The sequence below is a fragment of the Cebus imitator genome, unplaced genomic scaffold, assembly GCF_001604975.1.
Source record: "Cebus imitator isolate Cc_AM_T3 unplaced genomic scaffold, Cebus_imitator-1.0 Scaffold163, whole genome shotgun sequence".
Lineage (NCBI taxonomy): Eukaryota > Metazoa > Chordata > Mammalia > Primates > Cebidae > Cebus > Cebus imitator.
The window spans coordinates 2,401,888-2,421,236 of NW_016107478.1; the positions used below are offsets into that span (position 1 = coordinate 2,401,888).

The following is a 19,349-nucleotide window of genomic DNA, read 5'->3' on the forward strand; positions in this document are numbered from 1 at the left end:
GATACTGTCAACATCATATCTATCCAAGATAAACTACACATGAAGCAGTCCCAGTTGTAGCTCCACCCCTTTTGTCTTCACTCAGGAAAGCTCATCAGAAAAAGTGAATAACAGTGACAATAAGACAGAGATAATAGGGAGTCTGCTCTAATATAGGTGAAAGCATAAAATGATTTTATAAAATCATTTATAAAATTTGGTATGCTATTACTAGTAACACCTTACTAATATCAGAGATTCTCGACCAAGCTACCAAGCTCTGCCATTTCTTAGCTGTGTGACTTAAACTACATAGACCTTGGTTTTCCCATCTGCAAAATGGTGATATTAATAGCATCTACTTCATGGAATCATAGTAGCATACTTAGATTGGTGCACCTTATAGCTCCAAATAAGTGTTGGCTCATTCAAGTGAATAAGCAAAATTCATAGGTGTCTGTGACAACAAGGATGTTGCAACATCTTGAAAAGTTGATGCAGACCACTGCCCTTCATCCTAAAAAACAGACTTACCTTTAGGGCCCTGCAGTACATATCAGTCTTATGGCATAAATTTGTAATAATTCTATGGATTAAAATGGCGAATGGAGACAGGAGAGTGAGTGAGATTCCCTAGAAAGTCTTGGAGTCAAAAAGTGTTCTGGGGCCACAGCCAGGTCAGGGACACTCACAGAACCTCACTCTCCTTATCTGCAAAATGAAGATGACATAACTCCTTCCTTGTCATCCGTCTGTCTGGTCTACAGACCTAGTAATATCATGATATTTAGCAATATCTAAGTATCTAAAAATATGAACAGCTTTCACTATTGATTTATTCCCTGCAACAAGCTAATGATAAAACAAAATTTACTCACATAAGGATTGGGATCAGGAGTTCTTTGAAATTCAAGACAGGGTGTAAATTGCTGCAAAGGGGCTCTTTAATTGGGATCAAAACATTTTTGACAGCTTTTGGATTTTAGCTATTGTCACGTTCTGCAAATGTTTCTTTTCTTGGTTTTAAAAAAAAATGCAGTCAAGCTCGAGCAAAAATACCATAGATGAGATAAACAACTAAGACTGTCATTCCAAATGATAAAGATCCAGTTTTCCATTTCTTTGATATGGAAAAAAGACTTTATTTAGAACCCATGCTGCACAATTTAGTCAGTCCCCTGCTGGGCAATGACCAAGGTTTAATAAACTGTTCCTGCTCATAATCTCCTGTGGAGATTTTTCAAATAAAAAGCATCAATAGATATGACTTTAACAGAGAAACAGAATCTTAAAATTAGTCTCCGGACTCAACTTAGATGTGACTTTGTTAAGTACTTTATCTTCTTGACTTTCTTCAACAATATCTCATCAGATCATTGTTGCTTAAATACCTCCAGCGGTGGTGAACTCTCTCCCACAGAAGGCAGTTCATTGAACTGCTGACTGATAGAAAAGCTTTCTTACTGATAAACAGAAATCACCTCCTAGAAACTGCTATCAATTAGTCCTGGTTCTGTTCCTTGAGGTCACACAAAACAAGTCAACTCTTCTTCCTATTTGACAACTCTTTGTAGGTATGAAGACTGTTAAGGCTGGGCATGGCGGCTCATGCCTGTAATCCCAGCACTTTGGCAGGCTGAAGTGGGTGGATCACCTGAGGTCAGGAGTTCGAGACCAGCCTGGCAACATGGTGAAACTCCGTCTCTGTTAAAATAAGAAAAAAATTAGCTGGGCATGCTAGCACATGCCTGTAATTCCAGCTATTCAGGAGGCTGAAGCAGGAGAATTGCTGGAACCTGGGAGGTGGAGGTTGCAGTGAGCCAACATTGTGCCACTGCACTCCAGCCTGGGTGACAGAGTGAGACTCCATCTCAGAAAAACAAAAACCAAAACAAAAAAATAAAGACTATACATATTGAGTACCCTGACCCTTATAATCTTTACTTCATATTTCAACATATTCATTCCTTTTAACCATTTTCTAGGACGTTCATTGAGGCATATTAACAAGCTAAGATTTCCAGATGCTACAGAAGTCTAATGTTAATCCAACAAAGCTGGGGTAGACTAAGTGAGACAGGAAATATTCAACTCTACTTCCTTCCTGATTCTCCACTAGGAACCTAATATTTCCTCTACAAATCTAAATGGCTTTGGGTGGAAATTATTTTACTGTTGTTCTCTTTGTGTCCAGCTAAAGAATAAAAAAATAGTGCTACAAGGTTTGGTGGTATCTTTCTTTGGGGACAGTATAGCCACTTTTGAGTATGGATGCAGATAAAAGTAAAGAATATAAACTACCCTCATTAGTTAAAATCAAGGTAATTAGGACTTTAAAAATCTGGGCACAGCCTATTTGATGGTGGAGGTCCATGATAAAATAGCAAAGCCCAAAACATGACCCTTGGACAAGATAAAACACCAGATACCTTTCGCCTCTGACCCTGTCCCTTTGATTACACATACCATGTGTCATGGTAATGGAAGAGACTAGAGATGATATCATATATTACGGCATATAAATTATTGTGAAAATATCTCTCATTTGGGCCTGATCCACATTACTAAGCTCCCATAAAGAATGCTGGAGGACTAATAATTTTCTCCAAGTCTGTGTAAGCCCAGAGTTCTCTACATCCTGTATCCCAAAGATCTTATGAGCCACATCTGTGTTGAGAAGTCTTGGTTCAGCAGTTTCCAGGTCCCCAGTTGCCTGGATCCTCCTCATCAGAGTATGTTTCCATTTGCCTATATCCAATTTAAAATGCAGAGTTCAGAACTGAGCATGGGTCTCCAAACCATGGTCTTTCCAGGAAAGAGAACCTACCTGCTCAGGATTTTGAAGCCATATTTTTATGAAGGCAGTTAAAGCTTACATTAGGCTTATAATCCTGTTGAATTCAAGCCCTTTTACTACCAATGCTAGTACCTTCATCTTAAACTCCCTTCTGCCAAGGTGTCCCCAGATAGGCCCACCTTCCTCCATAAAACAGAGGCAAATTACATTGATTTTTGATTCAGGCTGACTTGAGGTTAAATCCCAGTTCTGCTTCACACATGCTGGGCTGTATTGGAAATATTTTTAAATTTTCTGTATACGATGATGTTTTGACATCTTAAGAAATCTTACTGGCTAGGGAGAGGCTGCTTCTCAATTTTTAAACATAGCAAAGGATCCAGTCTTTGATATGCAAACTAACCAATCCAGAGCCATCCCTCCTCTACCTGGCTCATAATACCCCAGAAAGCAATATTTCTCTGTCTTCACCATCTCAGGGCAGAGGGGGATCACCCTTACAGCTTGAAGCCAGACAAAATGATTCAAACTAGCCAATCGCTCACCCTGACCTGCCTTACCTTTCCAGCGGGAATCCCAATACCAAAAACCAAGGAGTGGCCTTAGGTCTCCCCTTTCTGCTCCTTGTCTTTTGCCTTCTGACCACCCTAGTGTCTTTCCCATGTGGCCCTGTGTGGTGTGCTGTGCTCCAGTCTCTAGGACCCTGTGACTATAACAAACTGCTTTTTTTTTTCTTCCAGAGGCTCTCCTGTGTCTCCTCTGTGGCTGCACCTGACTGACTAAAGAAGATGTACATATACACCATGGAATACTATGCAGTCATAAAAAAGAATGAGATCACATCTTCTGTGGGAATGTAGATGGAGCTGGAGGCCATTATCCCTAGGAAACTAACATAGGGACAGAAAGCCAAATACCACATGTTCTCACTTATAAATGGGAGCTAAATGATGAAAACTCATGGACACATAGGCAGGAACAATAGACACCAGAGCCTACTTGACAGTGGAGAATTGAAGGAGGGAGAGGAAGAGAAAAAAATAACTACAGGGTACCAGGCATAGTACCTAGGTGACAAAATAATCTGTACAACAAACCCTGCGACATGAGTTTACCTATATAACAAGCCTGCATATGTATCCCTGGACCTAAGTTAAAAAAGAAAAAGAATACAAAACGTGGATGAACTTAGAAAAGATTTATCTTGAGAGATAATAGACATCATTGTTAAACACAAGGACTCAGAAGCCAGACTGCCTAGGTTCTAATCCTGCCTCTGTCACCCCTTACTGCCAACAAATTATGTAAACTTTGCTGTCCTTGCTGTCTTCAACTATAAAATGAGGATAATAGTACCATCTACCAGCCGGGCATGGTGGCTCATGCCTATAATCCTAGCACTTTGGGAGGCTGAGGCGGGTGGATCACGAGATAAGGAGATTGAGATCATCCTGGCTAACACAATGAAACACCGTCTCTACTAAAAAAAAAAAAAAATGCAAAAAATTAGCTGAGTGTGGTGGTGCACACCTGTAGTCCCAGCTACTCAGGAGGCTGAGGCAGGAGAATCGCTTGAACCTGGGAGGTGGAGGTTGCAGTGAGCCAAGATTGTGTCACTGCACTCCAGCCTGGGCAACAGAGTAAAACTCTGTCTCAAAATAATAATAATAATAATAATAATAATAATAATAATAATAAAAGTACCATATACCTCCTAGAGTTGTAAGGATTAAATAGCCTGGTATTTTAAGGGCTTACCACAATGCCTGGCACACAATGTGTACTTGATGAGGTAGTTATTATTCTTATCACCTCATAGAAATGTTGCGAGAATGAAACAATATGTAAACTGACTAACACACCTCTAGTATATAGGAGGTACTCAGTAATGGGAGTGACATCTAGCTATTTTTTATTCTGGTAAAATATATAACATACAATTTACCATTTTGACCATTTTTCAGTGTGCGATTCAGTGGCATTAAACACATTCACATTTTTGTGCAACCATCATCACTTTCCATCTCCAAAAGATTCCATCTTCCCAAACTGAAACCTCAAGCCTACTAAATCATAGCACTTCATTTTTCCTTTTCCCTCGCCTCTGGCAATCACCCTTCTCCTTTCTGTTTTTTATGACTGTGACTATGCTAAGTAATTCATATAAGTGGTATCATATAACGTTTCTCTTTCTGTGCCTGCCTTAATTCACTCAGCATAATATTCAAGGTTCATACACACTGTAGCACATGTTAGAATTTTCTTCCATTCTAGAGCTCCATAGAATTTCACTGTATATATATATATATATAACATTTTGTTTATATATTTATCCATCTACATACATGGGTTGCTTCTGCCTTTTGGCTGCTGAAAGTAATGCTGTTATGATCAGGGATGTACAAATATCCATTCTATTACTAGTTATTTATGAATATTTTTTCTATAACTTTTTTTCAAGGAAATCCATTTTTACATTTAAACTATCATCTTACTACCCTTATGTTATCTTCATACTAGTCATGAAAATAATAATGCAAAATGACCAAGGTCACGTAACTCGGCTAGTTAAGTATTGTTTATAAAGTGCTTGATAAATTATCTTCATGAAATTCATGTAAGTGGACATATGTAGAGGTGTAAAACACTGAATACATATAAGGAAAAAGACATCTATTTGCCTCTTATTCTCTTGGAAAATTGATTATAGAAGGTTTTTCTATTTTCCCCTTACCATCAATGAACAGGACTGACAGTGTCAGGAGAGCCCTGGGGATGAATCTGGAAGTTAATTGCAGCTGTAAGGTTGATGAAAATACAAACCACTTCTTTGGTGGGTTCAACAAACATATCAGCCCTTAAATTTCCTGATCGTGCAGTGATAGATTTTTTTTTTTTAAGATTGAGAACTCCATTTATTCTTTTTGATTACAGCAATTGCAAGGTGCTCCAGGTTAAACTCAAGAGAGTCTGGATGCTTTGACCGAGTCAAAAGATGTACATGTATCTCCCTCTAGGACGTATGTCATTAAAATTGCCAACACACAAAGAAATTTAACTTAAACCGTCACATTACCCATTGATCTTCAAAGCTCATCAATCTTCTATCAGATTACCAAGATAGTGTGACACTTTTATCACAATTACACTATAAGAAATACAGTGCAGTCATACTGCGGCCAAGTCAGTAAAGACACTTGCTTTGATGGATGATCACAGTTGATCAAGTTTGTCAGTTGCTTTATGTGTTTTTATTCTTGTTTTATATTCCTGCCCAGAGAGTAGAGGCTTTTAAGGGCACATCTGTCAATGGATTCAATTTCACAATGCCATGTGATTGTTTTACTTACCCCTGTCTTCTCATCAAAGATTTTGATTCCTCCAAAGGAGATGGTTAAAAAGATTTTCTGTTTGTGTTCTCCTTTGGAACGAGCGCCAGCAACAACACCCTGTTGAAAGGAAGAACATGGCTTTTACTTAGTGTTTTCATTTGAAAATTCTCTCTGGTCCCAAAGGCACGTCAGATATCATCAACCAATGCCACCAATCATGCACACTGCTTTTCCTTCACACTTCCACATTTCTCTACTCAATGCACTTAACATCTACTTGGTGCTTTAAGGTAATGCTTATCCTAGCGGTTCTAACACATTGTATAGAGAGATATTTGAATGTTCACTCACTTAACTAATCATGATTTATAGAATTCCTAATGGTGAGCTGAGCTAGATGCTCAGCTCAGAATTGGGGGTCCCAAGAGAGATACAATATGGTCTTCAAGTTAATGTCTTTTCTGGGTTTTATATTAGATATGGTTTTAATCTTTTAAATAAAGGTGAGCCACTAAGTATATTCCTACATATAATTTTATTTTTTTTTAATTCTGGAAAAAATTTTCAGATGAATCAATTTTAGATAGTAGAAAGAAAATAAAAACAAATGCCAGACTGTCCATTCTGCTGGAAAAAAATGTGTTCATCATAGTTAACTGCCTATTGATTGTAATTTTTATCCAAAGACATTTTGTGTTTACCACTACCCTTGTTCCCATCATTCTTGCATTCCATTTATCAAAAAAACTGTTTCCTAACTTTCTCAAATGTTTTATAAGCCAAAGATATGTCTATCAGTCAGTGAGAAGGTAAGCTTCATCAAAGGGTGAGATGGTACTTTGTTCACTGCTTTATCTCTCCTGCTTAGGACAGTCCCTGGAGGGCAAGAGGCACTTAGCAAATCATTGCTAAATGAATATGTGCTGTCCAGAGTCCCCCAAAGTTGATATGATTCAAGTTAAGAATAAAGACATTTGCTTTTTAAAATTAGATTCTGTGGTGGCCAGTTACAGGAAAGCATGAGCTCCTACTAGGGTACAACTCAGGGGATAAAGACCTTTCAAGGGATCTACGGGATCTACGCTCTCAAGGGCTATTACCAACCATGCATTAGGGGCCTTGAAGCTTCTACCCTCTCATTACTGGCAGCCTCTAAAGATGGCAAGATTAAGCGTAACTCTTCAGCAGTATAGTTCTGGGCTTTTAGAAGAAGAAAAACCTAAAATAATATTGATTTCATATTTTCAGGAGATAAAAAGTACTATGTGCTATTCTCAGCATCAGTGTTAGGGAATGGTTGGTGTTAGAGAGCAGCAGGTATGACCAGAGGTATAAGGAAGGCACATTCGTTTGAGGATGTTTGATTATCCTTACTTTGCATAATGGGAATATTCTGTGGAATCAGAATACCTAACTTATACTCCTGGTTCTGTGTAATCTTCAATAAATTATTTAACCTCTTAGTTTCACTTCCTCAAGTGTAAATGTATTTTTCTGGATGGTTGAGATAATTAAATGAACATTTATATAAAGTATTTAGCACAATGCCTGGTATACTGAAGAAACATAATAAAATTTTCTTCTAGAAAATGCATGAATGCCCATTACAGTTTATGTTCCAGTTCCTGTTTAGACACCTACTAGTATGAAATTCTCTCTTTCATATGCCACCCATTCATTCTCAAGCACATCTTACAGACTCACAGACATGCAGAATGTATAGAGCCACAGAAAACCTTAAAGCGAATAGATCCAAGTTTCTCAACTGACAGATGAGAAAAATGATGAACTGAAAGGTTGTAGAGAGTCCTGAGACGGCACAGGGAATTGGTGAAAGAGCTGAAACTACAACTCAGCTTTCCTAGCATGTGGAGCTGGGACCTGTGGTTATCCTTTACGTGTGTCTTCTTTCTAGGGAGCCTAAGTCTCTCTCCCTACAACCCCCGCCCAATCTTCATCTTTCAGTCCTTCAGAGCTGCTCCGTATTGACAGAAGACCCCTCCTCCAGTGAATGATCTCTAAAAGGTTAGAGGAAGTCACAACTCAGAAACAAAGCAGGGTTCTCTGTCTCTTCAATCCCACCCCACATGCAGTGGCTTCTAGATTGCTCAATGTGCTCCTTGTTTTCCCGTGAATTCACTGTGGGATGCTTTTAAGGAACATGCAGAAATGGCCAAAGTATGTCTTTGGAATCCCAGGGGTAACTCCTAATTTTTGCTTAATGCCAACCTTTCTGACCCTTTTAACCAACAGAGCATACCCTTTATGCCAAATTGCATCTCCTTTGTTTTCCCTGCTTCACTTTCCTCCTGGAAGTTACCACCATCTGACATTTCACAAATTCATTTGTTGATTGTCTGCCTTTGCCAAATAGAACAAAAGCTCAATTGTGCATAAAACTATGTTTTATTTGGTTTGTGCCCAGGGCTGAGAATGGAGCCCAGTGTAAAGCAGGAACTCAAAGAGAAGGAAAGTGACTTTCCCTTGCTTGACTTTGAAATCTGTGTTCTTGGATGGATTTGGGGTGAAATAATACATGCTACTATCCCTTCGCACCCCAGCCTTCAATCTCAGATATCCAGGAAAATAACAAGCTCCTTGCTGTGGGCTGAATGTGTCCCCTCAAATGCATGTGTTGAATCTTAATTGTCAGTACTGTACAATAGTACTGGGGGACGATTAAATGATAAGGGTAAAACACTTGTAGAGGAAATTCGGGTTCGGATAAAATGCCTTCAGAAAGTGGGTTCATTACCCTTTCTGCCCCTCTGTTGTGAGGATACAGTATGCATCCCCTTTGGAGGATGCAGTAACAGGCACCATATTGGAAGCAGAGAGACCAGGGCCTTCTCTAGACACCCAACCTACTGGCCCCTTGACCTTGGACTTCCCAGCATCCAGAACTGTGAGAAAATAAGCTTGTTTTTTATGAATTACCCAGTCTCAGGCATTTTGTTACAGTAGCGCAAATGGACTAAGACGTGCCCACCTAAAGGAAAGTACTGGAAGAACTGTCAAAAGGGAGAAGACTGTCTCCTTCTGGTTTTATTCCTTCTTTCTTTAGGTGAGAAGAATACAGGATGGGGCAGGGAGAGGGCTGCATCTAAGCATCAATATCACCATCTCCAAAACAGTCCTAACAGTTCCTAGCTCACAGATTTCCTGGAATATCAAATAGCAATAATTCCTGGAACATAGCAGTGCTGATTAGATACCAAGGCCCCCCTTGCTTGTTGGTATCAATAGCTATCAAATAATTCCCTGGTAGAATACAGCTGTATGTAAAGAAGGACAGTAAATGCTAACATACGTGTTCCAGGAGCATTTCTGCTTGGGGCTGCTGATGGTGACTTTACATGACAAATGATAAAAAGAAGGACAATCCATAAGGTGCTATCTTTGGGGAAAGAAAAGGCCCATTTTATCAAGCATGTTTTTCTTGTGAGACAGGACTATGGGTCAAGCTCAGAAAAACTGCACACAGTCTAGAGTGGGCCTGCCACAAGACAGTGTCCTCAGGGGCTCATCTCCCCACAGGATTATTCATGGCCACTGTGCAGAACTAACAGAGGCCCAGGAGACAGCTCTTATTAGGGAGTCAGAAGATGTGGATGCAGGTCCTGTTGTGGACTCTGTGCCTCACATTAGCCACCTGACCTAGTAAATCACCACTCGAAACCTGGAAACCAGAGAGTCAAACATTTTCTTGGGTGCCTATGCTACAGGTTCTCTTACTCGTCATGTAATTTAGTCAATATCACAATCCTGGGAAGTAAGAATTACCTCCGTCATTTTACAGATGAGGAAACATAAAGCCAGGGGATCAAATGACCTCCTCAAACCTAAAAGAGCTAATAAGTCATAGAACTGAAAGTCAAACAGTGATCCTTCTGATTCTCAAGGTAGGAATCCTTCTACTACAATCCTCGGTTCTCTAAGGGCCCCCTTTTGGGAAACAGATTTTTAAAAAATGAACATACAATAATGCATGCTACAAATAGGTCCAAAAGTTTATGAAAATAGCTAGGTAGAACCAACAGCTTGCAAAGTTAGTAGTGAAGAACTCCAAAATGAGAATCATGTTTCTGACCTCATAAGAGTGTTAGAACACTTAAGAAAACTATGCACCTAGGAGGGTCCTGGAAATAACAGTTCTCATTCTTTCAAGAACTAATATTGATATTATTAAGCAATACCACGTGCTAGGCACTGTGTGAAATGATCAACACAGGCATCCCCAAGGGAGTCACAGGCAGGCAGTATCTCAATAGAGGAAGTTACATATAGGGAAAAGGGTAGGCATGCCAACCAAGATTCACAGGCTGCCCTGTCCAGCCCAGGGGTTGCTGTGAGAATCAGATGTATGACGTGCATGAAAGGGATTCGAGAACATTCACACAGCAGGGTACCTGCACCCAATGTTATGACCGCTCTCCATGGAACATATAAAGCATGTGTGTAATGCAACACGCTTCAGGCACGAATTCTGAAAACCTCAGAATGCTATTCCAGAAAGCCCCATGTAATAAACCTAGTCTCCATTCTCCATTCTCCTTCTAGCTAGTTACCAGCTATATGAACCAAGGGGAAAAAAACTCATTCTAAGTTTCATTTTTTCCCAGTTAAAAAAGGGAATACTAATATCTTTCTCTGTCCTGTTTTTGCCCAGAGACTGAGCACTGCAGACTAGAGCTACATTCTCTGGTCTCCTGAGCTTCCTTCTCCATGGCTCCAGTTGTGTTCCATCAATGGAAGGCACAGACAGGAGATCACTGGGTGGAAAGACAGAGTTCAGGGCATTGCTCCCCACTCCCTTCTCATCCTTCATTTACATTTCTGGTAGTAGCTGTATTTTGTGTGGTGAGAAAGGGAGACTTTCTTATCAATTCTGCTTTCCCTGTGTTCCAGTAAATATATATCTTCCTAGGAGTGGTAATAGCTTCCCACTGCTGCTACATTCTGAGTTCCTCAACACCCCTCATTTGCTACCTTAAATTTGCCCACCCTTTGCAAGTAACTCCTTCATTAAAGTATCCTCAACTGACCTTTCCAGCGTAGATTTTGGTTCTTGCAGGACTCTGACTGACATACTTAGGGTTCTGCACTTAGCTCTCCAGGTGCTGTCTTTGGAGACCTCATCCTTTTCCTTAACTTCAATCACCACCATTTTGCCAATGTCTCTGAAAGCTGACCACTTTAGAAGTCAGTGATGTGGGATGTGACTACTGGGTAGTAGCTTATTGACAGGAGCTTAAGATCTAGTTTGGGAGCCACAATAAATTAAATGTAAATACAAAACAGAATACAGTTAAGGGCAGAACTGTGTCTTGTCCAACATTGGCCCTCTTGGTATCTGGGTTAGAATTCATTTTATCACAGATTGAATGAAGGCTATGAGACAAACACCTTAACATCGCTGAACCTCATATTCTTCTTCACAAAACAGGGAAGCTAATATGTATCTCATAAGATCAAACAATACAATATATGTGGAAATGCTTTGTGGACTGTAAATTAACATATTATGATGTCAACAAGATGATGATGATGATGATGATGATGATGATGATGATGATGCTTTGCTGGTAGACAGGCAATGGGTCACTCATACTCATGATATGAATCCGCTCTCAATCCCCTACAATCAGAGAGAAAACTCTCTAACGCAAGAACATGCACCAGCTTCAGAGAGTTTAGCAAAGGAAACAGAATTTTATTCCTCATACGGCCTAACGTGAGCAAGTGGGCCTTTTTACAAGGGTAAGAGGCATTTTGTATTTCTCTGTCTCTTACTTTCCTGGGCAGATGGCCAAATGGAGAATTGATCATTTATGTTTCTGTGTTTCCTAAAGAAAAACCACTGGGAGCTGAAATGTCAACATTCTTCACAGCAACCTGCAAATAATGAACACAACTGTCTGGGAACCAAGGACCCCTCAAATTCAGCGTATCTGACAGGAGTATGTTATGGTAGGACAATCTCTCAGGGCTTTAGGGACCTCATGGTTATGAGAGGTGACAGATGGAGCACTTCACTGCAGGTAACACACATGCACATGCACGCACACACACACACATACGTGATTGGTAGCCACTGCTAGGCCTAGTCCAGCTAGCTTGGACCAAGGTTAATCCTGAGTGAGTATGTTTAGGAAGCAGAGGCCAACTCCAGACTCAGATCCACCTAGGCCTCAGTGTTTCCATGAAGGCAGCTGGCCAATAAGGTGCTCTGTGACCGCACCTGGTGAATGGCCATCTCCCAGATGCTGGGAGCATAAGCTCCTTTCTCCTCCTCGCTTGTGGCTCTGGGTGAGAACCAGATCTTTGCATTTTATTCATGTCTTTTAATTAAGATTTGTTAGAGCTTATCTCCATTTGCCAGACTTCAATATTCATTGAAGAGGAACTTCAGAAATAATCAAGATCTTTGCTTAGGGTCTCCTTGGGATGGCAGGTGTGGCTCTATCTGATTGGAGACTTTGAAGCAGCAGCTGAGCATACAAAGATCGATCTCTTCTGGGGCTCTCTGTGCAATCTGCCTACTGATAGACAGACTGTATTCTCATCTGATCTTATGCATGAGTCATGGGTCCTACTCTGGGCAAGGGTAGGGGTTGGAGGAATGGGGGATCTGCAGTTGCCCAACACCCCCACAAACCAAATAGAATAGCTCATCTCATTCAAGGATGCTCACTGTGGCTGTGTATCTAAGTCACATCCTCCAGGCCAGCATTTATCAGTCAGAAAGCTGGAGTTCAGGATTCTTCCTGTCTAATTCTTATCTATTCATCACTCAGATATGAAATTGGCAGAAGAAAACTCGTCACTGGACTACACTAAAACTGCATAACATTGCTTAATTATTCAAAAAAATGCATTAACTTCTTCCAAGGTGATTGTGGAATCATGATTTTGATGTCTTTTATGTCTTTTTCTAGTATACTTTATAGTAGATACGTAACTATTAAAATAAAGTTTATGTATATAACAACTTAACAAATAAAAAGAAAATATATAAATGGATATCCAGGGTAGAAAATTAAGAGTTTTAAAACTCATGATTCTTAGAGCTGTACCATAGGGAAACATAGCATCTGTTATATATGCCAACCTATTAAAATTTGTATAGCATAAACAAAAATAATAACTTTGACTACTAAGCATTTATGAAAGTAAAGGTGATGTAGATTTTTATCACATTTTAATACTTTTGCACACTTATCAAGCTTTTTAGTTCTTTCTTTTCTCTTACATTTGAAAATATTTCATTGACCAAGTAATATTTTCATGGGCCATTTGAAGACATATATATATATCATATGATTATATATATCATATGATATATAGATGTGCATATATATGTATAATATATAAGCTCATATATATTATTAGACAAAGGAAAAAGCTAATATATATTATTAGACAAAGGAAAAATGTCCCAGGACAGGAAATTGTATAAATTATAATTCCAATTTTATTATATATGTATAATTCATGTATTATGTATGTAAAAGCACAAAAAGAGCTTGCATATTATACAGAAAAATGTTGACATTGATTGTGGGACTATGGATTATTTCAATTTTTTCTTACATTTTTCTGTATTTTCAAAATATTTCATAATGTACACAAGTGAAATCTGTAATCAGAAAAATAGTTATATATGTTTGAAATAGATATTATAATTATAGACTTCTTGCTAAATCATTTATTTTTTCAATATTTTATAACCTTTTTAAAAAAGAAACAGAATATATGGACATCAGAATCTAAGAAAAGTGTTTTTTCAGTATACTTTTAAGGCTATTTAATAAAATAATTTATTTTGCATATTTTAAAAAATTCTAACTTATTTCTTAGATTCCTCAGAGTTAAGTCTCCTTTATAGTATTTAAAATCAGAAACCTCTTCATGATATCTGCAAATCTCAAAATATGGTTATATATTATTTTAAAACTATTATTTAAAAGTGTTTGTGGTACAATAGTAGAAATTATAAGAATGAATGGAATCAACTTTTATCTTACCATCTCTTACCATATGGCAAAATATATAAAATTTATTCAAAAATAACAAGGTGGCAAAATTCATAAAATGTGAGGGATGGAACAATTTGATAATTTTGTATTTTTATTTTTGCAGGAGTTGCAAAATGAAAATAAAATGTGATACACTCAAAAATTGTAAAACTAGGCCTACCAAAATATCTCCACATGGTAGGTGCTCAATAAACATTTGCTGACTGAAATCTCTTCCCAATGACCAAATACAGTGAGCCGAGTAATTTACCAATTCAACAGTGAGCCAAGTAATTTACCAATAAATGAATCAAGTTATTTATGATCATGATGGTAATGATTTCTTTTCCCCATTCACATTAAACACAAGATATTTAAAAGGCAATGTTTGCATAGCACCTTGAGTTTCATCATGGAATCTTGACATAACTTGTCTCCCCGAGCTGCGGAAACTTCATCAATCCCGATCAATTTGGCTTTGTACCGGACCCCTTCACCTTTAAACCTCTTTATCAAAGTGGCTTCACTGCGATCCTGACCTAAAAAGAGAAAAAGCAGATTCAAATATGTAGTTGTGCCAAACCCAGTGGCTTTGAGTATCCACAATTCCAAGATCCGCCATCTGGTTTCATCTATATTTTCGGAAAGTCAAATCACTGGATCCAGGAGAAAAGAACAGTAGTATTCCCAGATGCAAATTCTGGCTCCATCCATTTAAGTCCTGAGACAAATTACTTCTCCTTTCTGAGGCTCAGTTTTCTCAGGTAGGGAAAAAGAAGTTAAAAATAACCACCCCAACAGGGCATTATGATAAATAAATCAGATAATATGTGTGAAGCATCTAATTCAGGGTTTGATAAACAAGAGATATTCCACACATGATGATAATCACCCACTAAGAGTTCATGTCTGAAATTGTTGTTAGAATAACATTAGCACCGAATCTCTGGCATTGCCAAAATTCAATAATAGCTTGGCCAAGGTCCAAGACCCTCTTCCCACCCAATTCCAGGAGCTGTTTTACAGTGAAACTCCAGAGTAATGACCTGAGGACAATTATCAAAAAATGGTTTTATGACATCTCTTCTGGTAACTCATGTGTGCAGGGAAATAGGCTTCCACGCTCCTTGCTATTATGTGTCCACACCTTCCAACAGGATCTCTCAATAATTATTAAGATAATGTTTTGCTAAGACACATCATCCAGGAGTTCAAGCATATCTACATAAAGTGAGGACAATAAAGTTAACCTGAACCAAGCAAGTGTTTCATGACAGATGTTCTATAAACGTTATCCCCACTCTTCACAACAAGCAAACCATTTCCATTCTCCAGATGATGAAGTCGAAGGTCACAGAGTTTAGGTAGCCTGTCCAAGTAAACGTAGTCACAAATAAGATGAATACATAGGAATTCAAACCCATCGTTAAGTTTATCATGCTTTGACTAGTCAGAGGTCTAGACATTGTACAGGTGATTCTTAAAACCTGGAGCATCCTAGCTGTCGGATATTCATCTCCTAGAATATCAACTTCAACTCTTGATTCCTCCTCCATCATGCTTACCTCCTCTGCCAGAAACACAAAGCTGAGGACAAACATTAGAGATAATTTGGCCCATTCTCCTCTATCTATAGACGTGCAAACTAAGGCCTTTCTATACTGTGGGGTTGAGAATTATCAGAAGACATGCTTAAAATAGAAAAAAAGCAACAGCAGTCACTAACCATCATATAGTACTTTTCTACTGACAAAACACAACTTTCATTTAATTCATTTATTTATTCATCCCTTACCGAGCATCTCCTCCGTACCAGTGCTATTATTCACTGCAACAGATGAATGAGACAACATCTGTACCCTCAGTAACTTCAGTTTTTGATGGCTGCAAATATGAATGTATTTGCATTATGCTTGGTGTGTAAGAAGGTTCAAACTTTAGAATCAGACATCCTCATTTCAAATCATGACTCCCTCTCATAAGTCAACTAAACTGTCTGAGCCTCAGTTTTTTAATATGTTGAATGACAATAAAGTATCTACCTTACAGCATTAGTATGGACAGTAGCTTCAATGAGATAGTACATGTGAAGCAAGTATTTACATGGTACGTTTTCTGCAGATGGTAGCTGTCACCACTATTTTTTTTTTTTTTTTTGAGACAGTGTATCACTTCTTCACCCAGGAGTACAGTGGCGCCATCACAGCTCACTGCAGCCACGACCTCTCAGGCTCAAGCGAGTCTCCCGCCTCAGCCTTTCAAGTGATGGGACAACAGGCATGCACTGTCATATCTGGCTACTTTTTGAATTTTTTTTTTTTTTTTGGTAAAGAGTGGGTTTTGCCATGTTGCCCAGTCTCAGACTCCCAGACTCAAGCAATCCACCACCTTGGCCTCCCAATGTGCTGGGATTATAGGCATGAATATTACCACTATTATATGCCCAGGCAGAGAGGTGGAATGTCTGCCCAGCCAGGCCTGGACCTGTGGTCCTGACTGCCAGTTTTGTTTTGTTTTGTTTTTCCATGACACCCCTGCTGACTCCTCGTATATTAAAGCCTTTGAGTAATATTCCAAAAAGTAAATATAACACATGGATAATTAGTCAGAAACTATAATCAGTATAATAATTAAGCTTCAGTGTTCTGTGAGGGCAGATGTCAGAGACAGAAGCTAAGAAGAAAGGGAATGTTTGACATAATACACCTTATATCATAAACATCTCTCCTCTTCAGCACATGATACCATTTCAGTCCATAATAACATCTCTTTCACCACTGAGGTTTCCCCAAACTTTAATTATAATAACAATACCAGGTAGCATTCATCACAAAACATGTTATATGTATCAACTTGTTTAGCCCAGAAAATAACTGCAGAGGTAGGTATTCAGGTTTTCTAGATGGGGCTCTAAATTGAAAGTATTAGAGGTCGTGTAACTTGTCTAAACTTACTGAGTTGGACCTGAACCTAGATTTGTCTAATGTTAAAATCCATACTTGTGGTTTGTGTTCTGTTTTCAAGCCTATTTGCCTAACCACCATGATTAATTGCTTCTCTTCTACGCAACTTTCTTATAAAGCCCCATCTTTATCTTGTACCAAAACTCACCTGGCCCAAATCTGATGGTACTCAATATACTGGCAGCATTAAAACTCCACTGGAGGATGGGGAGACAGCTTGAAAATGGAAAAGATTCCAGTCATCAGTCATCTCTAAGAAAATGTCTAGAAGTCAGATACAAAGACAGCCTTAAGAAACATTTGTCAGGGCACAGAACTCTGCCGAGAAATAAGATTCATAAGAAAAGGCAGAGCCATAGCAGGTGAACAAGGGCAGAGATTAATAAGAAAATATTAGGCCATTTAGAGGAAAGTAGGGAGCCCAATTTAGATTAGGACCTAGGGCCAAGCTAATTTGTATGAAGGGCACTTATGCAGTAGATAATCCAGTTTCTCATTAAATGCTTCACCATTAAAAGGGTAATTTTTCATGAGCACATCTTGAGCAAGGTCTCAGTTATATTAGTTAAGAAATAAATAACAGATATCAGAGCCATAAGGCTTTAATTCTATCTGAGGCACATACAATATAAAGGTGTTAGGAATAGGATCAGTCTTTATGCATGTTAGGTCACCATGAGTCTCAGCCTATGTTGCTGAAAACACCACTGATCCTCGGTTTCAAGATGGACAAGAGAAAGACCATGTATTTAAGGAAAATCATCCATATGGTTATTATTATTTAGTACAGTTACTGTGCCAAGAGTTTCACCTGCAATTTCTCATTTAATCTTCATACTTGTTCTTGAGTTAGGCTCCTTAATGAGTTCTATCATACAGAAGACAACATAAATGCCCAAAGTACACAGGATAACTTGAATTTTTAAATAACAGCTATATTGAGATATAATTCACAAACTGTACAATTCACCATTTTAAAGTATACAACCCAGTGGTTTTCGAATAGTCACAGAATTGTATAACCATTACTATTGTCCAATTTTAGAACATTTTTGTCATCTCAGAAAGCAGCTCTGTACCCATTAGCTGTCACTCCCCATCTTCCCATTCCCTCTGATGCTAACCAACCACTAATCTCTTCCCATCTTTATAGATTTGCCTATTCTAGACATTTTATATAATTGTTACCTTATAATGTACAATTTTTTTGCTTTGGCTTCTTAGCAGCATGTTCTCAAGGTTCATCCATGTTATAGCATGTATCAGTTATGCATTTTTTGCTGAATATGATTCTATTTTGTGGTTATACCACATTAGTTGATAGACCTTTGGGTTATTTCTATTCTTTGGCTATTACGAATGACACTGCTGTGAACGCTTGTCTACAAGTTTTTGTGTCACTGAATATGTTCAATTCTGTTAAAATTTTTCCTAACAAAGGAATTGTTGGGTCATATGGTAACTCAAACTTTTTGGAGAACTGTCAAATTGTTTTTCTAAAGTGTCTGCACCATTTTACACCCCTCCTAGCCAAATATAAGGTTCCAGTTTCTTTACCAGATGTTCTTCTCAACTTTTGTTATTGTCTGTCTCTTTTACTTTAGCTATCCTAGTAGGTGTTAAGTGATATTTCACTGCAGCTTTGATTTGCATTTCCCTAAAGAGTAATGATGTTGAGCATCTTTTCCTGTGCTTATTGTTCATTTGCATATCTTCTTTGGAGAAATATCTATTCAAATCCCAGAACCTCAGTTTGAATCCAGGTCTTGTGTAAAATTTCATGGTCTTAGCCATTAGGCTACGGGGCTTTCTGTGACCTATTCTGTGTTCTGTTACAGAATTTAGCCTCTTTAGTTTGTCACAGCTACTTGAGTAGATGTCTTACAGATAAATTGGCAGATGTCTTACTCCTGAGACACGTAGTTCACAAGTACACATGCCCTTCTCACGTCTTATATCATTTAATCTTCCAAGGTTACTGAAAACCAGCACTGTTATTATTTCATAGATGAAGAAAACTGGAGCCAGAGAGGTAACTAAAGTTACTTCAAGTTGAGCTTGGAATAGAATCTCATCCTGTCCTACTCTAAGACTTGAGTTCTCCCACTGGGAGGTAATGGTCTAGAACATGAGCTCTGGATTCAGAAGACCTGAGTTCAAGTCCCAGCTCTCCCAGCTACCCCCTTAGTTGTATAATCGTGAGTAAGTTTCTTTACATGTCTGTCACAGTGTCCATATCAGTTAAGTATAGATACTAATG

The 19,349-nt window shown here is 38.5% G+C and overlaps 1 protein-coding gene across 13 annotated transcripts in view; it reads right to left on the minus strand.

The window, feature by feature from the left end:
- Positions 1-19,349, minus strand: part of DAB1 (DAB adaptor protein 1) — a 902,516-nt gene that overhangs the window by 135,848 nt on the left and 747,319 nt on the right. For all 13 annotated transcript variants that reach the window (XM_037744064.1, XM_037744058.1, XM_037744061.1 and 10 more), the window contains 2 exons: positions 14,526-14,665; positions 6,127-6,225 (listed from right to left, as the gene is read on the minus strand). In XM_037744064.1, coding sequence (XP_037599992.1) covers positions 6,127-6,225; positions 14,526-14,665 — 239 coding nt within the window. The remainder of the gene's footprint in view (positions 1-6,126; positions 6,226-14,525; positions 14,666-19,349) is intronic.